The sequence below is a fragment of the Larus michahellis genome, chromosome 15 (genome assembly GCF_964199755.1).
Source record: "Larus michahellis chromosome 15, bLarMic1.1, whole genome shotgun sequence".
Taxonomy (NCBI): Eukaryota; Metazoa; Chordata; class Aves; order Charadriiformes; family Laridae; genus Larus; species Larus michahellis.
The window spans coordinates 3,318,049-3,343,222 of record NC_133910.1 but is presented as its reverse complement, the minus strand read 5'-3'; the positions used below and the strand labels follow the sequence as shown (position 1 = coordinate 3,343,222).

The 25,174-nt window shown below is 55.8% G+C and overlaps 1 protein-coding gene across 3 annotated transcripts; it reads right to left on the bottom strand.

The window, feature by feature from the left end:
* Nucleotides 1-12,460: 12,460 nt before the first annotated feature.
* TOR4A (torsin family 4 member A) lies at nucleotides 12,461-23,574 on the bottom strand. 3 transcript variants are annotated; one of them, XM_074608868.1, is made up of 2 exons: nucleotides 23,418-23,574; nucleotides 12,461-15,341 (listed from the first exon to the last, which is right to left on the bottom strand). In XM_074608868.1, exons 1-2 carry the CDS (start codon nucleotides 23,505-23,507, stop codon nucleotides 13,734-13,736), a joined length of 1,698 nt encoding a protein of 565 aa, XP_074464969.1. In that variant the 5' UTR covers nucleotides 23,508-23,574; the 3' UTR covers nucleotides 12,461-13,733. The 3 variants fall into 3 exon arrangements, with proteins under 3 accessions (XP_074464969.1, XP_074464971.1, XP_074464970.1); XM_074608870.1 differs by lacking the exon at nucleotides 23,418-23,574 and adding an exon at nucleotides 22,208-22,316; XM_074608869.1 differs by lacking the exon at nucleotides 23,418-23,574 and adding an exon at nucleotides 19,270-19,519.
* Nucleotides 23,575-25,174: the final 1,600 nt, after the last annotated feature.

Here is a 25,174-nt window from a genome sequence, read left to right as displayed (position 1 = left end):
GACATCGTTTGCCCTTTGGGTTCCCTAACATTGCTTGCTTTCTGCTTCTTGGAAGAACGAAATTACGTTGGCTTTAAGTCACAAGGCATCAAACTGTGCTTTCAGCGTTATAAATCACCATCATGTCACCTGCTGTCATGATGTGAAAACTCTCAGTTATCAGGCGTATTCCACTGGAAACTAAGTCTCGGGCAAAACCAAAACATAGCTACTAACACAGTGACTACAATACATGGAGTCCCATTTCTAGGTATGTACCAGCCAGCACCTCCAAGGTCATTAATTCTATGTGGCAACACTGCTTATGGCTTTTGCAATCATCCCTAATCCCAATTTAAACCAAGTCCTGGAGCCAGCAGCTCACCTCAGGACACCCGCTGCTGAAAAACACCTTCCTTGGGGCATGCTCTTACGCTGCCCAGATGAGTACTTAAACCCGAGACACAGATGGGGCATAAAGACAGAACTTCGGTGGTCTTTGGTCATCTTTTTCCTCCCACTGCAAGGCAAAGTCCAGAGGGCTGGGAGACAAATTGCTGCTTCCAAAGTCACCTAATGGTTGTCAGCTCCCAGCAAGGCAACTCCTAAGATGTAAGGAATTGGCTCAAGCAGCATCTTTAGCCAGCGTCTCTCATGGAAGCTGGTCAGAGCGGGATAAAATGGCTCGTCCCTTGACTCCGACGGCTAAAGCTGTGCTCAGTGGCAGTGTCCTCGCCGCACTCCCTGCCCCGCATCCACCTCCCATGACTGGTGCAATATTGCCGGGCAGCACCTAAATCACATAAGTGGCTTAGAAGAAGCACGCAATAAGAAAATAATTCATGTGGACTGCTGCTGCTTTGCCCTGTGGTGTCTGAGCCCTCGGACCCACCCCGATCCCAACACACCCATGAGTCAGACGGGGGATTAGTGACAAATCCTCCCACTCCCAGGCCATGGGTTTCAGGCTGTGTCAGCTCTGTTCAGAGGGGATAGTGCCACAGGCAGCTGCCCACACTGGACACCAAATACACCTGGATGTTGAGTGAAGAGCGGCTGTTAAAGGCCAAAAATCAAAAATTCAGTATTACATTCAACTATCCCCTCTATTTCAACCGGGATCATATCCAAGGAGAGAGACAGATCGACTTAGTTTCTCCCAGCTGTCCCATCACACAAACTGTGTTCACCTCAGTGCAGTTAACGGGCAGCTCCTGACGGACAGGAACGCAGCCCGGCCAGAAGGTGACTCCAGCTCTGGCACCAACGGCATCACTTTGTGTTAATCACATAGAAGTTTCTCAGTGAAGTTCCACATCTTGCGCCTCTCATGCACCTAATCCATCTCACCAGCACCTGGCTGTAGGGAGGCGAGTAATAACCCAACCTCAAAACGAGCCCCAGGAAGAGGGGTCTCTACCTGTAGGGACAAATCCTGTTCTTATTGGCAATCATCATTACCCATTAGCTTATTGTCATGTGAGTATTACACAGGGATATATTTATAACTCCCAGGTGAGCTTGTCCAAGCAGGTCACTGGATTCTCCTCAAGTGAGAGAAACTAAGATGAATCAGCACTGCAAGAAGCAGATCTTCTGCCCACCAGGTGCAAGGAAAGGAAAAACAATTTCTGTTGAGCTGGATCCAAAGAATTGGATTTCATCAGCTTCCTCTAACCCAGAGACTTCAGCGTGTTTCACCAATGGATCACCAAAGCCAAAAACTGAGCCTCGGATGCATCAGGAACAGCATTCAGAGGTGGAGGTGCTGGATCTTTGGCATAAGGGTACGACATGAGAGACCTTGACGTGGGTCGTGGGAGTAACAGGACCAGCACGGAGTGGCTTTTACAGCTGAAGACGACAGAGCCCATAGCACGGATGGAGCTGAGGACACTGGGTCATGTTAGGCCAAGGTGCTCCACGACATTCAGTACCGTGTTCTGACCTCGAGACACCCAAGAAGCGCAGTGCTGTTTGTGCTCAAGAAGTCTGCAGGGAGGGGCAGAAACGCTCATTACATCATCTGAAATAGTTGGAGCAAACCCAAGGCACACAAACCCTTTTTCTCACTGGGGAGAGAAGCAACAACCTTGAAGCCAAGGACAAGCTTATGCTCAAAGCAAGAGCTCAGAACTGACTTTCCAAGGCCCCTGCAGGGCCAGAGAGGTGGCAGGACCTCGCCGAAAGCAAAGCAAGCCTGTGACTCAGAAACCTTGATCCCACAGGGACAATATGTGAAGTCATCTCAGGAAGAACCGGGTGGTTTGCTGAGATATATCGGAAAGAGCATGTGGCAGTAATGACAATTCGTGCCAGCTAACAGGGGTCCATACCTTTTTGGTTGCAGCCTAGGAAAAGCTACTGGGAAACTGAGAGCTATCTTATAAAAATGTGGAAGCTGGGGAGGGCTGGGTAGGAACCCAGCACCAGATTCCCAGATTTTGGAGAGTCATGCCTGCATCTCCTTTTGTACCTGCACACAGTTTTTGTGTTGGGTGGCTCAGAGAGTTTAAGAGACAACAATAAGTTCTGGGAACATCTTTCTCCAAGATCTTGAAGATTTATTTTTTTTTTTCGCTTGGAAGAACAGGTGAGGTACCACATGGGTCTGGTTTGAGTGAGAGCCTTTGGATGGTGCAGCACATTATAGGAGCAGGAGAGGGGCAAAGGTACAGGTGGAAACAGAGGTTTTGACTGCAGTTAACACTTTACCTTTTCTTTCACGTATCACTTGCTGGCCACAAGGATGCACACACATCTCACGGGGGGGTCAGGTGCCAGGTTCTGGTGAAGGATGGGCTCCTTAGGACCGGTTCCTTTATGCCCCTCTGGGGAAGCTGGAGCTGATGCCAAAAAGTTAACAAGAACAAAAGCCATGGGGATCTGGTGAGGTGCCCCAGGCTGGAGCAGCGAGGCTGGGATCTGGGAATGGGGAGAATTTGATGGTCCCTCCAGGCACATCCCCAGGGTAAAGCCCCAGCAGGGAGGTGCACCATTAGCAATAAAAGCCAAGTGCAGGGCAAGATGCACCCACAAAGATGTCCTGTAGCTCAGGGCAGCAGAGGGATTGCTTCCATGGCTATAGCAGCAAGCTGAGCAGTGCCTGGCCCGCAGCTGCTGCTGCTTAGCATGAGGTCGGCCTGCAGGAACTGACTCTGTCCTAGATGGAAGATCCTGGGTGAGGATGGCTGGGTACGATGGCAGGGTAGCTGAGGGTGGGATGTGGTGGTGGTAGCTTCCATCAGCAGCAGGCTGACAGCCGAAGCTCTTGCATCAGGGAGCACAGAGCTGCAGTGGGCTGGAATAACCTGGGGGCTGCGTGGGCACCACATGGCCCCGGGGGTCTGACCCTACCCAGGGAGCCCACAGCAGGAGCCGTGCCTCAGGGAACGATTTCCAGGTAGCCTTTTCCCAGGCCCGGGTTCCCAAGCAGGCTCTTTCCAGGAGGCAGGGATGGGGAAATCCCAGGCGGACTTACTCAGACTTCCTCAAGATGCAGAAATTAGGGCAGCTGAATCCCAGCCCGAGGGATCGGTTGATAAAACAGCACAGGAAGCGCCATGTCAGTAAACTCAAAATAGCATCCACAGAAGATCCTGGGATGTGTGTATCCTGCATGGAGCCCTGAGTGTCTCTTTGCGGTGATCCCCGCAGCTGGAGGAGGAGCAGGAGCTGATGCCGAGTCCCACGCTGCAGAGCTCCACTCCTGCACAGTGGCACAGGGAGCCACTAACCAGATCCACATCTGTAACCGGAGAATATCCAACCATGCTGGGGACGTCTGCCCCTTCTACAGGTGCTTTCTGGAGATGGCTACAAGTCCTTTGAGGTAGCTCTAGATATAGACCTTAATATCATATCTAATAACTACCAAACTGAGTTGATAAGGGAAAAGTGTCAAGGGGAAAGAAAAAGGGGTTCTAGATTAGTTCAGTTATACTGTTAACTCTTCTGCATACCCTAGTTTCAATGCTGGCTGATTCCCTTGTCCTTCTAACTCATCCCACCTGGGAAATCCATCCCTTTGGGGAGTTACTTGCTGATCTCACCACACTTCCCCAGGCTGACGGTTTTCAGATGCAGGTGCCTGAAGCTTTGCACCTAAATCCAGGTATTTTAGGAAGTGAAACAAACTCATTACAGAGGAGTGATGTTAAATTGGTGTGAGCTCTGTGAAGCCTAAACAGCAGGAGAACGTTACAGCTGAACCCTTGGCAGGCACTAAGGCGTGACAGAAGACAGGCAAAGTGGGACCTTGTGAGACCACCAAGGCAAAGTCCTGTGGCTGTGGGTAAACCAGCCTCCTCTGCCCCCAGGTTCAGTGGCAGCAATTCTGCAGCTGCTCTGATCAATCCATTTTGGGGCTTCACGGCCGCAGCTGCAGCAATTTTCCTAAAGCTTAACCTAAATCTCACTCTCTGGAGCCAACTCCCCACCCTGCCCAAGGAGGACCAGGCAAACCAAGCTCCCCTCTCTCCTTTCTGCCAGCCTTTTGCTTATTTGAAACCTCTTATCGTGCTTCACCTGAAACTTTCCCCGGGCTGCACAAGCCCCCCCTCGCTCGCTCCCCTCCAGGAGCTCACTTTTGCGGGCGAGAAGGCTGGTGCCGCGCAGCGCCGGGGGCTCCCTCCCCAGGAGGGTGCCCAAATAAGGCCAGAGCGCTCCAGCGATGCGCCGCGCGTGGCCCCGCATTACTTCATCCCTTGCATATGCAACACACCTATTTATACATTTTGATGGGATGTTTGCCGTTCTCGCAACCCCCTGGTGTTATTCTCCGTGCGAAGCATGAGCGCTGCGATCCCCCTCAGGCTTGTTTTCCTTCCAGCCCTTTGCTCTCCCCATCCTGGAACGTGCATTTCCTCACTCCCACCCTCCTCTGCAGCACCTCCTTCCAGACCTTTCCTCCAATTTATGTTTTTCATCCCAAGTCTGTACTCTGCAATGCTTGCACGCCTCCCAGCTCCCCATCCCCTCCAAACTCAATGGGCAGGTAAGCTCCCACCTCTGTCCTCCCCACCGTTTGGGGAATATTGAATTTCCGCAGCTCTGGAAAACTCCTTCCAGTTTATTCCAGTAACCATTAACAGCTCTTCCTGGAATATCCTGCCAGAGGAGGAAATTAGACTCTATGGTCACAACTTAACTTGGAAAATGTTGAAGTGCTTGTCCTCCCTCCACCTTTCAGAGGCTCACCCCGTCTCCATGTGGTCTGAAAAGCCGTCGTAGACAGTTCTCTCCGCACCCTCAGACGAATTGCATCATTCACAGCTATTGGGAAACCTCTAACTTACCTGAGCTTTCTTTGCTCTTTTCTCCCCTACTGCAGCCCATGATCTTCCCCTGCTGTCACTGATGTTAAAATTTGCTTTCCTGGTTGCAGCTCATCTGTTTAGTGGAGACCACAGGAACAACGCAGCAACAAAGCACTTAACCTTCTAGGGATCTGTCGTGGTTTGGGCTGGGCTGGCCACTAAAACAAACGACAGACACTCACTTTTACTTCTCTCCCCTTTAGAGAAGGGGGAGCATCTCCCTTCACAGGAAAGAATATGAGAGAGAGAGACTTGTGAGTTGAAAAGAAACTAAACTACTTTAATAAAAATATTAATAATAAAATAACAACAAGAAAATATAATCATATCAAAAGAAGAAAATAATGGAATATATACAATATATACAGCCTGTATCGAGTTCCTGGGATGACGATCACATCAGCAGCAGCACTGGGAAAGTCCCAGACTGGACTCAGCGATGGACGGGAGCTGAACTCAGGAACTGGATTCAGGAACACACGATTCAGGATCAAAGACGGACAAACAGACAGACTCCTCCTTGAACACTGGCCATTGAAAGAAGAAGCTGAGCCCTTTGATCCCTCAGCTTTTATACTGAGCATGATGCCCATGGGACGGAATACCCTGTTGGTCAGTTTTGGGTCACCTGCCCTTTCCACTCCTCCCTGCGGGTGCGATTCCTTCACACTTTTCCACTTCTGACCCTCCACTGGGGCATATAAGTATAAGCACGAGCCTCTCTGCGTTCCATCCCTTGGTATTCACTATAAAAGTCAGGCATTACCTTTGGTAGAAGCAGCTACTCTCTGAAAAACACACCATTAATTTCACAGAGTTAGAAGAGGCTTAACTGAAAAGTCAAATTACTGCAAAGAAAATTGGTTCCGTTTTACCTGAAACCAGGACAGGATCATCAGTAGCTTTCCCTCGCCCTGTGTGTAAGGGCATATCATCAGGGTACACGGTTTGGGTCGCCCTTGCACCCCCTGTAAGTGATACCCCGATTTGCATCTATCTGCAAACACTGTTCAGGTGCCCCAGGCCGATGTCACACACCTTCTGCTGGTCTTGGCAGAGCCATCATGGCCAGAGGCACCAGCCAGCAAGGCCAAGGTCCCGCTGGGGAGACACGCTGCAGCAGGAGCAGCCCCTGCAGCACTCGGGGACCAGGCAGGCCCGGCAGGGCTGGCACCCTGCCGTGGTGTGTAACAGAGCAGCTCTGGTCCAACACTGTGCCATCACTGAGACATCCTCCCACGGCGAAAACAAATCCCAGAGAGGACGCAGCCTCGCGGCCAGGCTGACCACATCAGCCAGCACCCACCTCCGGAGGCGGCTTTAGACAGGCTCGCTTTGATTAATGGGGACGGATTGGATTAGGCTCCTTTTTAGGAAGATTTAAACACAAATCTCTTTTCCTGTAGGCAGCTGAAGTTAGCCAGAGCTCACGCAGAATGTGTGCATGCACCTGCCTTCTTCTGGCTGGAGCTGGGCCACGTCCATGGAGAAACACCAGGCAAATCCTGTTCATACTCCCACAGCCCCAGAGCGGGTGGAGGAGGCAGCCACGTCCCTGGTACAGGAGTACCCCGAGAACCCCGGCCACAGTGCTCCTGCCTGCAGTGCTCCAAGCCCACCAGCTTGGGGAAAGCAGGTCATTATCACTGTCTGTCTAAAAGAAAGACGTCCCAACTTGAATGTAGCAGCAAATTGAGGGTCAACCAGTCTCCAGGTTTCAGCCCTTTCTCGGGAACAACTAAGGATCCTCCTGCAACTGGAAGATGGAGAGCCTGGCTGGGAGGTTGTCCATGATGATGGTCCCACAGGTGACCAGGGCTGTGGGTACCAAACGGAGCAGAAACACTGCCCCGGTGGCTGACTGCAAAGTGACAAAGCCCTGCAGCTGAGCAGGGACTTGGGCAACACTCACAGGTACCGGCGAAGCCATCAAAAGAATTGCGTACGTCAGTGCTGATCCCAGCAGGGAGGACTTTGCTATTTCCATATTTTGGGAGCCTGTGCTTTGTCCAGGCATCCGGATTCCTGCACACAGCGTCTGACCGGAGCAGCCACAGGCACGACCCCCCAGTGCCACCCACTGCCAGTTGATGTGGTAGGGACAAGCATGTGCCTGGTGGTCCCTGGATCTGGGTGGGAAGGCGCAGCTTCAACCCGCGTCTGGGCACAAGGTACCGTGGTGGGTTATCTGTCAGGCACCACACACTGCTCAGGGCGGGCATCTCCAACACCAGCACGGAAAAGAGATGACATTGGGATGGACCACAGGCCAGGTAGCCAGGGGCAGGTCTGCAGCAGCATGCTGGAGCGCGCACCCACCCCAGGGTACACCACGGGTGACACCCTCGCCAGCCAGGTTGCTGACATGCTGCATCACCCCAGGCTGCTCCCTGCCCCAGGCAGCCCCAGCAATTTGTCTTGCAACCCAAAACAAAGATGCTTTGGCAGGGAAGGGGGTGCAGGTGTTGGGAACCACATGTCTCCCAGCTCAGGGGGCTCTTCGGGCACCATGGAGGAGCTCTGCCAACATGGGGCATGCCCTGGACACAGCTGGTGCCAAAGGGAGGGATGTCACATTCCACTCTAGGTTTAGGCATCCGTGGGGAAAATGCAATTGGTGCCTTGGCCACAAGGTCCCCTTCAGTGTTCCCCACCAGCTGCACACTTGGCCTGATGGTCTTTCCTGGCCCCCCAACACCAAGGTGCCCCCATATCAGGGGACAGCAAGAGCAGGGCTGCTCCCTCAGGGAGGAGGGAGCAAGTGGGACCCCAGGTCCAGCAGAGCACATCCCATGGTACCTGCATGGAAGTTCAGGGCAGGTTGGAGACAGCGGCCAGGTCCAACCAAGAGTCCAGGGCAACCCAGAAGTCCAGATCCAGCAACACCACAGTGATGAGATGGGTCCAATGTGAAGCCAGGAAGAGAAGCCCCAGATTAGGGCCAGCAATGGCCAGGCAGGTCCGTGGTGATGGGGCAAGATGAAATGTCAGGGTGCAGGCCGAGGTCCTGGATCAGCAGAGCCCATAGTCCAGGCACAGCTGGGGCTGAACTGGAACCAGCATCGCCCCAGCACAGCTCCCACAGGGACTGATGGTGCCAGCTGAGCTTAAATAGGGTTCCTGAGCATGCAGGGTGTGAGGAGCTGTCAGGTGAGCCTGACGTGGGGGAGACTAAATTACTGCCTTCAGAGTTGTCACAAATTGGTCCATCTTCTGTACTGGGAGGTGCTCTGTCAGGGTCTGACAGCATGTGATGGGAATGCAGCTCGTGTCCTGGGGCCCTCTGACCTGAGCCTGGCTCCGGGAAAGCCTTCAGCACAGACCAGGCCAATGTGGTCACAATTTCCATCCTGTGCAAGACACGCACTATTTCATATTTACTTTAAACCTCTTTTATCATCGCCATGCTCTCATGGGCAGTAATGGCGGCTGTTCCCACATCCTCACTCCGCACCGATTTGCAATCACTCTGCACTTTCCCCTGGGGTAAATGCAAAAAGGGAATTTGTCCCAAACACCACTCTGGCTTCGGGATGCAGTTGCGGGGTGCAGAGTACCTGCTGGTCTCCCTGTGAGCCCCCGCCAGCCTGTGATGAAGAAAGGTTATCCCAGTGGTGCTTTAATTACTGAACAAGCCGTGCTTTGCTCAAGGCCAAATGCAGTGCTCTCCATAAATCACTGCTCCAGGCACACCAGGAATATACCCAACTCAGGAAGAGCTCTTGCCAGCCGAGGAAGCCTTCCCAGTGCCACCTACAGCCACATCCATAGCAGATCTATGTGGCAGCTCCCGCACGTCAGGCAGCCCCCATCCACCTGGGGCATCCAGAGGAGCTGGATGAAGGCACAGGACAAATGTGCAGCCACAGCAATTCTTTTTATCCCTAGCAGTATCTCCTGCAAAGCCGTATTTCTAGATCTTTTGATTACAAAGAAGCTATTAAGAGTAAAGAAGGGCTGAAGAGATCCTTTATAGATAGATGAGGCTATGGACAACACAGCACGGTACCCTCTGCAATCCCCCATCTCCATCAGGTGGTGTACCATGGTGCATTAGGAAGCAAGAGCTGACAGGAGGGTGACCCGTCCTGGTGACTTGGACCCATGGGACCCAGCACTACTGAAGAAAATGAGCCCTTCAGCAGGGGAAGGGAGCTGCTAGCGCAGGGGAGGCGTGTGGGATGCCCTCAAAGCGAGGGAGTCCGGACTGTCTACGGGCCCTTCAGTTCACAGCTCGGCTGTGCAGGGGAAGAGCAGGACGAGCAGTCCAAGTACCCCAGCCCGGGGGGGGTTCTCTCCATCCTTCAGTTTCAATCCCATCCCTCCAGCTCAACCAGCATTTTCCCTGGAAAATGGAACTGGATGAAGAAATCCACATCAGGCTAAGGAGGGAAAAAATCTGTGGCAAAAGCACTTCACCACACACCTGGCGTCCCAGCCATACCTGTCAAGTAAAAGCTCGCCAGGAGAGCCTTGGGTCCCATGCCAGGGACATCCAAGCCTCCAAGAGACAGAGTGGGACCGAGGACAAGCCACTGTGCTCTCTTGCTTTGGTCCCCAAATTCCAGGCTCAGATGTGCTGCAGGACAAGCTGTTTACTTGGCTAGCCGGGCTCATCAAACCAGCTTTTCAGGAGGCATCCCATGCTATGGGCTTAGCCAGGTATGTGTGGGAGCAGCTGCGGTGATGAGCAATTCCTGAGAGAGGGTGTCCTGGCTCTCAGGCAGCATGAGAGTGAGTGCTCCTGTGCCGAGCAGAGGTGGAGAACCTCAGGGGTGCTGGCACAGCCATTATGGGAGAACAAGAGGTTCAAGTCTCCTTAGCTGTTCCTTTCCCTTAGACCAGCTTCCTTTGCACCCAGCATTGAGAAATGAGCCATCGGTCTCCTGGTGCTCAGCGCTGTGGATCGCCCACATGCCAGCTCCACTGCCTTGAAAGCACCTGGAAGGGCTGGTGGCTTTGCAAAGGATCTCAGGGCAGCCTGGGGACTGGCGACAGTTTGGACAGAGCTGGGATTCTGGGGGAGACTGGGGTTGGGGACAACCTGAAGAGCCATTTGAGCTGGGATTCAAGTGCTGGGGCAAGTTGGGACTGGGGAAAACCTGGCCAGACATCCTTATCTTCTGGCAGGAAAAATCCTCTCCATGGCCTGGAGGTTCCTGTGCTTTCTTATGGAGGCCTCCAGAGGTACAAGCTGCCATGCGGGCTGGGAGCATGTGAGGACTGGCGAGATTGTCCTCTGCAGCACTGGCCAAGGGAGGAGTTGGTCTCCATGCAGTGAAAAGCTGAGCCCCACTTCTTAGCGCTGAGAGGAGCTTTGTGGAAGGCAAAGACCTTGGCAGATCTTCACGGCACACAGGGACACGTGCACCCCGTGCCTTTTGCAAAATACAGCTTTGCTTTGGGAGGGGGTTGGTGTGCAGAAGTGGGGTGAGGTGGAGGGGAAGGTGAGACAAAGGATACTGCGTATTAGGAAAAATGTTTACACTGAAAGGGTTATCAAGCGTTGGAACAGGCTGCCCAGGGAAGTGGCTGAGGCACGACCCCTGGAGGTTTTTAAAAGGTGGGTAGACGTAGTTCTTAGAGATATGGTTCAGTGATGGTTTTTGTCAGAGTTAGGTTGATGGTTGGACTAGATGATCCGAAAGGTCCCTTCCAACCTAGCAATTCTATGATTCTATATCCCCGGTCTCCCTGATCAGAGGCATGAGGGGCCCTGGGCTGCTGAGCCTAAGGGTGCTGAGCCGCTCAGGGTGAGCCCGGAGCCACCCAGCGTCCAGCTGCTGGGTGTACAAGGGCATGGGCTGGTGCCTCAGCAAAGTTCAGGCAGCTCACCTGGGGCAGGGTCGCAACTCCTGGTTTAGGGCCAGTGAATCTCAGAGGGGTGAAAACAAGCTGCGCAGATGCTCGGTTCCACTCGAAGTCACCCTCCCCTCTCGCAGGGGGTGATGGTTGCAGAGGCACCCAGGGGCCTCTGGCACAACTAAACCCCTTTGGGCGGACCGCAAGCACGGACAGCCAAAACCGAGTCTAACTCCCCACTAAAACAGCTCAGGGATCCCCACAGTACCTACAGCCCCTTGGAAGCCTGAAAACCCTCCCTTGTGAAGGCAGCACTGCCATCAGCGCTGCTGCCTGTCCCAACGCCACGACAAAGGCCATCTGCAATCCAGCGCCCATGGGTGCCTGCTCCAGCAGCACCCCTGCAGCCCAGCACTACAGACACTGATGGCATTTTCAGCTCCCAAAGCCAGGCGGTGTGGGTGACGCTTACCTCTCCTGTCACACTTTTGGGCTGTGAGCTCCTGTCCCAGAAACAAGAGCCCTTGATAGAAGAAACCAGAAAGAACCTCTGTCCCTCTCGCAGCTGGAAGGGGAAGGGAATCCTGATGCCTGAGTTGTTTCTGTTTCTTATCCAGAATAAGGGTAGTGAGACACTGGCCCAGGTTGCCCAGAGAGGGGGTGGAGGCCCCATCCCTGGAGACATTCAAGGCCAGGCTGGATGAGGCTCTGAGCAACCTGATCTAGTTGAAGATGTCCCTGCTCACTGCAGGGGGGTTGGACTAGATGGCCTTTAGAGGTCCCTTCCAACCCAACACATTCTATGGTTCTGTAATATTAACTGTCCTGTTAATAGTAGTAAAGTCACACTAAGCTATGGAAACCAGCTCACACACATCGCTCTTTGTGGACCCTTGCACCTAGAAGGTGGCTTCATTTTATCGAGAGCCCTTCCCCTAAGCCATGCAAGCTTCCTGCTCTCTGCCCAGCTGCCCTCACAGGCTATTCTGCAGGAGAAAAACACTCCTCCAGTGGATAATTTCAAGAGGAGAAACCACAGACAGGCTTTCCAGCCCAGCATCATCTCAGCCAAGGACACATTTCCCCGGTCTCCAGCCTAGACCCCCTGTGCAGCTCTGGGGGATGCAGGAGCTGTGCAGCACACAGCTTTTGGCACTGCCACGCCGTGTGGGGTTTGGGCTTACCACGAGCACGCCGAGGAGCCGCGCACACGCGCTGCACCGAGGTGGGCTGCAAAACACAGGTAGCAAAGCTGTAGTCCTTGCTCCCAATCTGAGCCACCGGGAAGACAAGCACAGCAATGCAATGCAGCTACACAATCCAAAAGAGACATTTGGGAAGAAATCCGTATTTCAGTCAGATAAAGGAAATGTACTTTGAATTATTTTATTCAGGATAGTTTGGATTTATTCCTGACAATAGCTCTGGAAGCAGGAGTTTGTGACGGAAGACTTTGGAAACCAACAATTACAAAGAGGCAAATCAAACAACCAGTGCAAACATCCACAGGATTACGTACATGATAATTCACAGCAACTTCTAGAAGGGGATTTAGGCACAAAACCAAAACCTGAAAAAGCAATGTCATAAGTATCTTCTCAGTTTGCCTGCTCAAAACAAGGACATGTGCTTTTCCTGAGGTCCTTCCAGGCAGCATGTTCTCCCCAGGTTCTCAATGGCAAAGAACCTCTTCTTGGCCTCGCGGGTCTGGGAACAAGCCCAAAATTCCCACTGCTCTCGGTTCAGACAGCCCAAACTGTCTTTTCCAGTGTGTGTTGCTTAATATATGTCAGTTGCTATTTCGGGATGTCTAGATAATGAGCGTGGTGAAGTGTACCCAGAAGCAAAAAGCAGAAGAGCTCTCAGGACAAGTTGCCACCACCAGACCTGAAACAATCCAGTGGTTATTTCTGCACCGACTGGCACAGCCGAGAGTCTTCCAGACGAGCCCAAACAGACTTGCAGGGCAGAAATCTCGCTGGAGGTGCCAAAGGTGAGCTCAGGTATGAGCTCAGAAGAGCAGCAGCTCAGGAACGGGTCCAAAAAGCAGTCTCCGGAGCACGTGGCCATGTAGGAGCTGGAGAGAGCAGAGCTCTGACTGCCCACGCATCTGCGGGATGAGGAGACACAAATTCCTTCAGTTCTCCCAGGTGTCCAGCACGGCCTCTGCTCTGCACATCACCAGCCAGGACCAAGAAAAGCAAAGAGCTGAAGACTGTGAGCCTGGAGAAGGAGTGAGCCACAGCGACGTGTGCTGCAGGGGCAGTAACCCGGTTACTATTTCCTCCTCCTGTTTATATCCCGCAGCTTCTGTTCTCATCTCACAACTCCTTAATTACAAAGTATCCCAAATGAGCATGTGAGGAACAAAGCATCTCACAGTTTATGAGAGGTCGCTTGGGCTTTGTTGCCTGTGCCCTTTTCACAGAACATTAGGAACAAGTGAAGCATCTGGAGGAGAACAGAGACCGTGTTGCAGAGGAGCCCGGGCTGCCGTCCCTCTCCCTCGACCAGGACAGAGTCAGTGCAGGCCTGAGAAAGGACACCTTGACCACAGGCTGCTGTAACCTACTCCTCCATAAGCCCAGAACTGTGCAAATCCTGAGAGCAGGACTTGGTCTCTTCAGTAAATCACTACAGCAGGTTGACTTTGGCCACAACCTGCTTGCAGCCCATCCTGGAGTACTGCTTGTCCCCTGTAGTGTAGTAACCCAGCTGACTCGCTAAATTTTCAATATGCTTCTGGTCGGGATACAACCCTTCACTCCTCATCTCCTCTAGGAAGCAGTTTATGACGTGACTCTTCTCCAGAAGAACAAATGGGATGATGTCCGCAGACTTCCAGAGAGGGTGGGCATCGATCAGTACAGGCTGGACAATGCTCAGCAGCTCTTCAACTCCCCTTTGCTGATGCAGAAGCTCAGCAGATGCATTCTGGATAACAAACTTTGTTATTTCACCACCTCCTATGTTGCTTATTAAAATGTAGATGGCATTGAGGAACTCATTAGTTTGATTGGGTTCGAAGAATCGGCTGAGAGTATCCAGCAGGACCGGAGACATGAGTTCAACCTCATCTAGAATAAACAAGGGTATCTTCTCTTCTATTTCGGCTCTTGTAACCATGTCAGAAATTTTCTTAGACAAATCTATTTCGCAAGTGAGAGGAGCCACCCCGTTGGGGCAGTGATGCATAACAAAGTACTGAAGCACAAAGTCATTGTCCATGACGGAACGAAAATGTTTGGCCAGCAGCCAGCCAACATGACTCTTCCCAACCCCTGTCGGGCCATTTAAAGAGATTACTAGAGGCTTGTTGTGTATGTGGGTAGCCAGATAGTCTTTCAGTAATTCCATAATACTTTCCACAGCAGCCTTCTGCCCAAATACTTCCCGGTGCATTGTTTTCTCCAAACCGTCTAGGTCGTATTTTTGGAGGTTATCATCCAGGTTCTCTATCGCATTGAGAATCTGGAAGAAGATAATGACGATGAGCAGGAGGAGGCAGCGTTTTGCCTTGCTCTTCTCCTCCGTTGGAAGGTATCTTTTTGTTTTATCTGGATACAAGACTATTCTAGATTTCCTTCGATTCTTTTTCCTCCTGCATTTTTTCATAGCATACTGTTCTACAGACGTGTCAAAGGTGAAGTACTGGGAAGTTTCGAAGCTGCTCTGATTGAGGAAGGACATGGAAGGGCCATACAGGCCAGTTCGGGTCAGGGAAAGCTGCCTTTGAAGCAGCCTCGCGTGGGCAAGCTCTGAGGATTTTTCTCGAGGGAGCTCTAAATGCAGACGGCTTTTCTTTTGCACCCGGTATCGTCGTCGCAGGCGGATGATCGCTCGCAAGGGAGAAGAAATTGAAAACATTTTCTTTGAAGCAGCAGGGACTTCAGTGTCCGGTACTTCTTCCCCATCACTCTCATAGCAAGATGCCTCTCCTTTCTCGTCGCTCTCGGCACAGGGCTTCTCCCCTTCCCCATTGCTGTCGGTGGCGGGCAGCTCTCCTTCCACACTGCTCTCAGCACAAGGTGCCTCGTCTTTTCTGTTGGTCTCAGCACAGGGCATCTCTCCTTCTGCATCGCTCTCAGCACAGGAAACCTCTCCTTCGGTATCGCTCTCCACACAGGGCATCTCTCCTCCCAGATCCTCCGGGGCAGAGGACACTTCTCCGTCCACCTCAGCGCAGGGCAGCTCTCCGTCCATCTCGCCTGGTTCTTGCAGCCCATTCACATCATCCTCTTTCTTAAAAAAAAAAAAAAGACAGTATAAAATCAACCTTTGTAAGACCAGGAAGTGACTGGTAACAGACAAATGAGGCAGATATCCCACTTTCTAACAGGCAGAACGATTACCTGTAGCAATCAGAACGGCAAGGTGGCAGAGAGAGATTTTCAGAGCTAAGCTAACTTTCTGGAAGACGCTCTGGACATGCAAAACTACAGATGAATTCAGTATCAATAAACACAAATCGATGTACATCACAAAACCAACCCTACCTCCGCATGCAGAAGGACAGCTCGGAGCTGGCTGGAGCCAAAGCCGGGGGCTCTGCTACCTTCTGCCATGAGCAAGAGGCAGGACGCCGGGCAGACAGAGCCGTGGTTCGCACCAGAGCTGCCCAGTCCTAGTTCCTTACGTCTGCTAAATATGAGCAAGACACAAAACCACACCTCTGCCCCGGCGTACGCACACACGTACACACCCCTGTTGGAAACAGTCACTCGTACACCCGCAGAGACCTTTCGGGGTGTGGAAGTGACCACGGCAGGAACTTGCCGTGGAAACCTCATGCCATGCGGGTTGCGGTGGCGCGGCATCTCCCTTGCCGGGGTCGGGGGGGATTTTTCCTGACTCTGCCAATGGGAATGCCAGCTCTGCCAGGGAGCACCAGCTCCGGCTGCTGCGGCAGGGAGAAGGGGTGGGGGCAGTGTCCGGGCAGTGGGCACTTGGTGCGCAGCCCCCCAGGCTGCCCCGGGGGCTTGGGCAGGTTGCAGAGAACTGATGTGGTTGTGACTGAGCCTGGCAGCAGCACATTGCTCCAGGGAGAGGAGTGGGGCTGCCCCGTGCCACCCCGACCCTCCTACCCCCATGGTCCTCCCTGCCCCGTGTGCCCACACACTCACACCCCTGGACCCACAGCAGCCACTGTGACCTTCCCCTGCGAGACCCCGGAGCCACCCAGGAGAGCGTGGGGACACGAGCATCCCTAGGGAAAACCATCTGCATCGGGAATGCATGGACAAACCTTGGTTGGCGAGCAAGAAGGAAGAGGCAAAGACATGCTCCGGCAACAGGACGCAATGACAAGAGGCTCGGACCATGCAGGGAAGCCCCTGGGAGAAAACAGCTCTCCAGGCCTGGATGCGGCCACACGGCGCAGGACCCCGCGCACGTGCTGCAGTGCCAGGAACGGCTCCATCCCTGCCCGGCACGAAGCCAGTGGCAACAGGAGCTGTGTCACAGTGGGAGGGCATTTCCCCGCCACCTCCAGACCACAGCAGCGCTGACGCAAGAGGACAGTTTGCTGCGGTGACATTGCCAACCCCGAGAGCAGGAAGCCGGCACGGGCAGGGCAAGAAAAGTCACTTTCATCAGCCACCCAGAAAAATCAACCCTCCGTCCTGCCAAAAGCACCACGTCTCCGGGGAGAAGGTCCCCAAAGGATTTGTTATTAACTCGCTTCAGCTCAGCAGGAAGTTACCAACCTGCCGAATGTCACGCTCTGGCGAAGGTTTTACTTCCCCCATGGTGGGGCTGACGCAGGCGGCCACCCACCGGCACGCAGCAAGCCACAGGGCTGCGCGGGGAGTCGCGGGCGCTGGGACACGCTCCTGGCCACCTCCTCGCTTTGCCCGGCTCCTCTCCCGGCTCCTCCGAGATGCTGGGACACGCCGTCCCAAGCCTTTACCCCGCTCTGGGGACAATTTGGTTTCTGGACCATGCCCCGCCAGCCGGCTGGTTGTGGGAACCAAGCCGGGGCGATCGGCTCCCCCCAGCGCTAATCGCTGGACGAGCTATTGCTGTGCTGTGCTGGAGCGCTAACTGCTGACCCTGCGCTGGATTTGGCCATGCCCAGAGCAAAACCAGCCGGACGAGATTCCTACAAGCAAGCGTGGAGGCGGCAGCAGGCAGGAGAGCTGAGGGCCACCCATGCCACTGCCGGGGATGCCACGGGGAGCCCCGGGCTGTCCCCACGCCACCCTGGGGTCACACCCTTGCTTCTCTCCATCTTGCACCCTTTGCCTTGCTCACACGAGGTCCCCGACAGTTCATCTGTCCCCAAAGCCACTGGGGAGCAGCCCCCGCGATGCAGAGCAGCACAGGCCATGGTCCCCAGGGAGTGGGGACATCCCAGAGCTCAGCCTGGGGCCAGGACAACCCTCCGGGCTGTAACACACATCCACGAAAACATGGGGTGAAGCTTTCCCAGCCCCAAACCCACGCAGGTGTAGAGGGTGTTGATTAAACGCCAGGAAGGAGCTGTGGGAGTTTATGGGTAAAGGTTTAGGGAGCAGGTGGATGCTGGCAGGGGAAAACGAGACACCCCAAACATTCCCTGCGGAGGCTGCCAGCACACAGCAAGGTGCCAACCCCCCCTGCCCGTAGCCCTGGCTGGAGCACGAAGCAGTTCAGCTCCTCAAAACTGAAGCCAGCTCTCCTACCACCGCCGTGTCCGCATGGGGAGCCTGAGAAAGGGAAAGTGAAAGGGCAAGGACTGAGCGCTCATTAGCCCGGAGATGCTCCCGACCCTCTTTCCCAAAAGCCGAGAGCCCAACCAGCACATCCATCCCACTGGCACAGGATGCCCAACCCTCCAGGTGAGCCGAACGAGGTGGGTGGAGGGCCCAGATCCCATTCTGAGCACAAAATCCGTCCAGTCAGGCATACAATAATCCTATTAATAGCGTGACTCGGTTCCTAATACCTGCTCTTATTTTACACAGGAGTTAAATGTTGTAAGAGCAGCCCCGCTTGCTCAACGTCGGATCGGGGCCGGAGCAGGCGGCTGTGCCAGCCCGGAGGTGCTGCCAATCTGCAGAGATGTGCTTTCGGCAGCTTAATTAGAAGTTTGGTGAAAACAATAGGAAAAAGAACCCGACAATTAGGTCCGGGGCATCACCAGTGCTGGGGTAAGCACCGTTAGTCACTGCGCTGCGCCCAGTCCGGCCACACTGCGGGAAGAGTCGCTCCTGAGAAACCTCCAGCTTTCCTCCTTTAGCTCTTTCCCAAACATTTGCATTTGTGTGTCACCCTGCTCCTGCCAAAACAAGGTTTCCACAACAGAGGAGCCTGCGTGGGCAGCCGGAGGCAGCCGGGCCAGGAGGGGAGCGGGATGGGGCAGCCTCCGGGCAGACGGCGTTTGCGGGCAGAAAGTGCCCGGTTTGCAGGAGACGTCGGCCTGACGCCAGCCGGAGAAACAAGTCCCTGGTTAAAGTGCCAACCGCTGAGTCCCAAAAACAGCGTCGGAGAGGAGGGAGCTGCACCCCAAACTCAGGCTCTTTGGGTTTGCAAAGCTGCTGGGAAAAGGGACTGGCTGGAAAATCCCAAAGGCTGATCCTGCCGGCTGAAAGCCAACCCTTCTGTCCAAAACTGAACGTTTCCAGGGGGAAAAGCGGAGCAAAACGGCCCCTTGCAGCAGGAGAAATGGATCAAAGGGCATTAGTGGCCAGGAACGGAAATCCTGGATGATGGCAGAGGCCAGGCACGGCTCCAGCACCCCGAGTCGCACTCCCCGGGGGCAGCGCTTGGAAACAAGCTGAGAAACGTGGTTTGCTTCGTGGCTGGAGCTCGGGGTACGCAGACGTTCAGCCTCCCCAAAAACACGGTGCGAGGGTGACAGCCAGGGCGATGCAAAACCCACCTGCGCCGCCCCGAAAACCTCCTTGTCACCAAACCCCGCCAGCCCCGCTCCCAGCCCCATTTTTATCGCTGAGCCCCAAAGCCTGAGAGCGAGGGGGAGGGCGGCAAGCGGAGGGGAAGAACCCGGAGCATCCGGAACCAGCAGGAACAGGAGGGTCCCCACAAAACTGGGGTGTTTTTTTGGTAGAAAGGGGCCACTGGGGACGAGCAGATGGCGGTGGCGGGGATGGAGGTGTAAGTGTCCGAGGGGGGCCCCGGTGACCCCCGCGGGGTGGGAGTGGGACAGGGGAGCCGGACCGAGCGCAGTTACCCGCAGCGTGTCCCTCGGGGCCGGCCGCCGGTGCTCCCCTTCGGCCGCTGAGCCCGGGCTCCAGCCTCGGACGGGCCGGCTGCTCCTCTGCCCCCCTGGCTCTCATCCGTATAAAAACCCGTCTGCGGAGAGGAAATGGCGAGGAGGAGTGGCCCGCGGCGGCACTTCCTTCTCCCTGCGCTGCGGGACGGCCGCCGACGGCCGGTTTTCTCTCCCCCCTCTTGCTCAGAGCCCTCCTGGGTGGCTGCCGTCACGGCGGCATCGTGCGAGGAATCACGAATGCCGGGCAGCCGCGGCGGGACAGGGACTGGGCAGCGGGATGAGCTCATCACACACACGGCCTCGAAAACCCTGAGTTCAGGCAAAACCTCCCCACCCTCCGGGGTGTAATTAGCCTGTCGCTGGTAAAGGGCAAAGCCGTGATGCTACAAAGGGAGATTATCGGGGCTGAGCCAGCGTCGGTGCGGCTCGGGGACAAGGACTCTCCCTAGCAGGGAAAACAGGGAGAGTGAAAATAGCGTGAACACAGGGAAAAAATACCGAGGATGGAAAAAACCAGCAATTCCAGAGGAGCTGGTTTGTCTGTCCCTGGGCTCCTGCTCCGCTGCCACCGGCCACCCCGACCCCACTGAGGCTTTTGGCCCCTTCGCAGCCCCGTGGCAGAGGGATGTGGGGACATGGGGACGGCCAGGCCGGGCTGCACGGTCACTGCGGAACCGACTTCTGGAAGAGCCGGTGTGGGCACCCCAAGCCCTCGCTGCACAAAATCTCCCTGGGGAAAACCGCTGCTTCCATCAGCTGCGTTAAGAGAAAGAAGGAGGAACCGGCGGGGTTTTTTCCGTACCCGGCGGTGCCGAGGCTCATCGTGGCGGCTCCTCCGCACCTCCACCTGCAGCTCAGTTTTCCTTTAGCCCTTCCGAAGCCGCCCTGACACCCCCCCGCCTCTCACCTGTGCTTGCACAACACGGCCGAGGCTTTTCCCTGGAAAACAAGCCCTTTTGGCAAAGGCACAGCAGCTCCAAAGTGACCTCTGGCTGGCCAAACTCCTATTTCTGCATAAAACCCCAACTGGAACCTGCTCCCTGCGAAAGCAGCTCCCCAGGACCAAAGAAAGGGGGAAATAAAACCCAGTTTGGGGTGATTCAGAGCACCACAGCGCAGATCCCACCCTGGCTGCGATGTGCACAAAGGTCCCCGTATCCTGATGGGAAGGGGATGCTCTGAGCAGGGTCCCCCCCAGCCCGGACCCGCAGAGTCTCCCCGACCCCGTGCTGGGCAACCGGACACACCTCTGCTGCTGCCGGAGGGGGATTTGCCTAACAAATCCTTGCAAATGTGGGGATTTCTGTGTCACGAAGGCGCAGGAGCTGCGCCAGAGGACTGGGAGCTGCTGGCGGGGTCGGGAAGCCCCGCAGGGCTGACCGCGAGCAGGAGGTCCCCTCCGCAGGAGCTTGGGCAGGCTTTTTGGGAGCAGCCATGAAAGGAGATGCTTTTCTGGCTAATTCAGATTTTCGCATGGCTGAAAATCATAAAAAAAAGAAAAAAAATAATAAAGCAATGCCTCCCAAAAACCCTAAAAGAAGCAATGAGAGGAGCCAGAAGCTCCCAGCCACCACCCGGGGCTGTCGGCAAACCTCCGCAGCCCAGAAAAAACCCTATTGCTGTAACTGGGAAGGGGCGTGAGCCGTCCCCAGCGCCTGGGGGCAGCCGGGGGGAGCACGGGGGGTAGGAAGCCTCTGAAACGCAGCAGGAAAGCAAGGGAGATGGGAGCAGGGCTCGAGGTGTCCCTGCAATGGGGTTTCTAAACCCCTCCCAAGCCGCAGGGACACAGAGACACCGGGGGCCACAGCCGGAGAGGAGGGTGACGAGCTCCTGGTTACGGCGGGGACGTGGCATCGACCTGCGTGGGACCCCCCCCGGTGCTGGGGGAGCTCGATGGCATGTGGGGACGGGGACCCAAGTGGCCACCACCAGCCCCTGCCTGACCCAGGGTGGGGGCCAAGCACAGCTGTGGGGTGCCCGTGCGGGTGACAGGGTGATGCAGGGCTGGCACTTGCAGCTGCCATCACCGTGTCACCCCCAGCTGGCCACCAAAATCATCATCTCAGTCAGGAGCGGCTGCCAAAAAATCTGGGGGGAGCACCTGGGGGGAGCAGGAGGACAGGCAGGGGCATCGCTGGCACCAGGAGGTGTCCCATGCAGGGACGTCCCTCGGGCAGGGCCCATGGGGCAGGTGGGGACATGGGGGACAGGGCCGTGGGAAACAGCCCTGCACATGTTCCTGGCTGAAATACCGTCTTGTGCTGATGCCACCCCTGACAAGGTCCTGGGGGGGTGGGGGGGTGGGGGGCTGTGTCCCCCCCCACAGGGCTCTGGGGACCTCCAGCACCCCAAAGCGGGGGGAACAGGCTGCCATGCTGCTGGGTGCCGTGGGGAGGGGGGGGGGACATGCAGGCACTGGGGCAATGCAGTTGGGGGGGGGGGCGCTGTATGTGGGGGGCAACGCAATGAGGTGGAAGCTGCATGGGGGGCAGTGCCATGGGGGCTGTGTACAGGTTGGGGCGGGGGGGGCAGTGCATTGTGGGGGCCCTGGGTGCAATGGGGAGGGCTGTGTACATGATGGTGGGGGGTGTGTGCAAGGGGGGGGACACTGCATTGGGGGGGGACACATGCCGGGCATGGGCATCGGGGCTGTGCAATGGGGGGGGACCACGTGTGAGCAGGGAGCAGTGGGGAGCCATGTGTGTGCAGGGGGGCCGTGCAGCTGAGGGGGGGCCATGCCTGTGCCATGGGGCTCTGCCCTGGGGGGCTGGACAGTGGGGCAGTGCAATGGGGTGGGGGCTGTAAGCACGCTGAGGGGGGGGGTAGCGCAGGGGCAGGAGGGGTTTGCACTGGGGGCGGCCCTCTCTCCCCCCCAACCCCCGTCTCCCCCACTCACCTTGGGGGCCACCAGCCCTGTCCCCTGCGTCCCTGGCGGTGTCGAGGACAGGCCCCCCTCGTCCGGGCCCCACGCGGGGAGGAAGCGGCGGCCGTGCCGGGATGGGTGAGGAGCGGCCGCGGGTGCCACGGCCCTTCCTGCAGAGCCACGAATGCAAATCCTGCGCAAACACGGCCTCTCCCGCGGCTCTGCCCCGCCGCCGGCCGCTCGGGGGGAAAACGGGCACGAAAGCCCCCGGGATGGGGAGACGGCGACCGCCGAGCCGAGACTTTGGTACCAGTCACTGAGCGGCACCCACTGGTTCGGGCACCCGCAAGGTGATGGGCAGCCCCTGATTTTGGTACCCAGCAGAAAGCATGGCCGGGGGTCAGGGTGGCCGCATGGTCTAAAACACAACAATTTTAGATTTTTTCTCTATTTTTTGGCACATCGCCTTTTTAGCTGAAACACCTCCAGGGCTCGTTAGCAGCAGCTGTAACCCAGACACATCCAAATATTGCTGGTCCCTCCACTCCCCCGGGAAGGCAGAATACAGCCAGTGAACCCCTGGGGTCCCCAATTCCACACCCCCTGGAACCACAGTGGGTCCCTCTGGGGGGGGGCTGCGGGAGCCGAGAGCCTGGAATGGATCCAGGATGAACCCCGGCAGCACTGGGATGGGGCGGGGGGGGTCCCATCCCCACGGTGCCGGCCTCGTCTGGAAAAACTCTACAAAAAGGAGGAAACCCGTCAAAAAAGAAGCTAAAGAAGGCTGAGAAGGTCACAGGCTTGGAACCGCCAGGAAAAAGTATGTAGAGGTCAGAAATACGCCCCGTGGATGCAAAGCCTGGAGCGGGCAGGGAATGGGCAGGGAGCGGGCAGGGAGCGGGCAGGGAACGGGCAGGGAGCCCTGAAACGGAAAGCGAGAGCTGCAATGGGGAAGGGGAACTGGCAGCCGCGTGGGGACACAGAAACCCCCGAGCAGCCCCTCCAGCCTCCCCGGAAAGGGAAGAATAAAAAGTACACGGTAAAATAATCTTTCCCAGGGTGGGCAGCGGGTTCCTCGGCGTGAGGCTACCCAGCAGGATCCGGTCCCGTGGGGGCATTTCCAGCCCCACACATCCTTTTTCTGAGCATTTTTGCAGCGCTACCGACCGCCCCCGACTCCGCAGCCGCTCGGCGATGGCTCGGGCCGTCAGGTGGGTTTTCTTTTTCCTTTTCTATCACCCACCTTGTGTCGATCTGCCCCGAGTTTCTGCTCCAGCCCCTCGCTTCCCCAGGGTCCCCCCGCGCCGGCAGCCCTCCTGCATCCCAAACCCATCAGCGGGAAACAGGAACGGCTCAGGGTAAAACCAACGGCAGCTCCGCGACACCCCGGGCAGGATACGGCACTGGGGCCACGGAGCCGGACCCCGGGGCTGCTCTTCCCAATCTCGCTCTTAGCAAAAATTTCCAACCTTCGTAAGCAGCGCCGCTTTAACACGTCCTGAATAACCCAAACAGTTTATCTATGGGCCAGGGAACGTCCCTTCTAGGGACACCGCATCCTGCTTGGGTTATCGTGGCCCTTCTAAACAGTTTATAAATAGACCAAGGTAAACGAGGGCCATCGCTCTTTTTGAAGGAAAGCGAGGATTTTTTATCCAATTTCTTTTTTTTTTTTTTTTTTTAAAGCCACTCAAGGAGCGCCGCTCCAAAGAACCGCTCCTAAACCCCAATTTCAATCCACTGCTGCTTTCTCCTCCAGCTGAGCTCCATCCCCACCTCACCGAATTAAAAAAGGGAAAAAAACAGAGAAATGGCTTTGGCAGCTTCACCCCGTCACGTGCCGGCCTTGGCGGCGCCGTGGGGCCGATGGGAAGGTCGCGGTTGACCCCCGAGGCACCGGCTGGGCCCAGGACCGGGGTGGCAACCGGGCTGGGTGCCGGGGCCAGCGACAGGAGAAGAGAGGGAGCAGCGGCACGCATTGCTGCGCCCGGGAGGCTTCGGGGTCACTCTGCTTTTCACATTGGAAAAAAAAGTGGAAAATTGAGGGGAAAAAATGGAAAATTTGGGAAATAATTTTGAAAAGATGGAGTGCGGCGAGAGCCTCTCCTGCAGCGGGTGGGACAGTCCCCTGTGCAGCGTCCTCCCCTCAGCATCCCCTGATGCCACAAATACTTACTCATTTCACAAGGGCTGATCAGATAAAATCATCGTAACACTTTTCCGTGTAAACGAGCGTTCACCGGAAGGGTTTATAGCGTGCAACGAGGGCGTCTGTCAAACACCCCAGAGGAACTGAAGCCATTTCCAAGCCCCTAAGGAGTAAAGAAAAGGGATTTTACATGCATTTTCAAGCTACATATATTTTTTTCTTTCTTTTCTCTACAAGTGGAAGCGATTTGCAAAGGCGAGGGACCTGGGATGGGGCTTCGCCTCGGCCAGCAGATGCAGCTCCGGCCCGAAGCAACACGGCTGCACGGCAAACAGCGCCAAAAAGAGCCCAAAGCCCTTTTTATTTTTTCCCAGCTGCTTCCGTTCAGGCTGAAAAAAATTGTATTTCCAGCTTGTTTCAATTAATTTTAAGACTTTTACATTCCATAAAAGCTGAAGCACTCATTAAACCAGGGTTTTCGCTATTGTCACACTTTGAAACGACCACACCACAACTCCGCCGGTGGCTCTGGCTCGGCCGCGCCGGGACCTCCCGCGGGGAGAGAAGCGGCTCCAGGTCCCATCAACGGCGGTGGCAGCGCTCACCTCCCGGCTCAGGACAGACACACTCATCACACCCCCCCAGGCCCATCCCACGGGGGGAGCGTTGGGGTGGCTGGGAATGACCTGGGCAGGGGAGACGCTCTTCCACTGCCCTTCCCTACCTGACCTCTGCAGCCCTGCCATGGCTGCGGGCACGGCGGGGAGGGCTGGATGCGGCCCCGGGTGCGTCACGGGGAGGCCGGGAGCGCTGCCAGGGACGGGGTACGGCTAGGGCACGCTCACCGCCCC

What these genes read in the sequence shown, in the direction of transcription:
- TOR4A (XM_074608868.1), bottom strand. Translation starts at nt 23,507, where the DNA reads ATGGGTTTGGGATGCAGGAGGGCTGCCGGCGCGGGGGGACCCTGGGGA. An exon ending in TCGGGGCAGATCGACACAAG is followed by an intron (nt 15,342 to 23,417) that starts GTGGGTGATAGA and finishes TTTTTTTTTAAG; the next exon opens with AAAGAGGATGATGTGAATGG.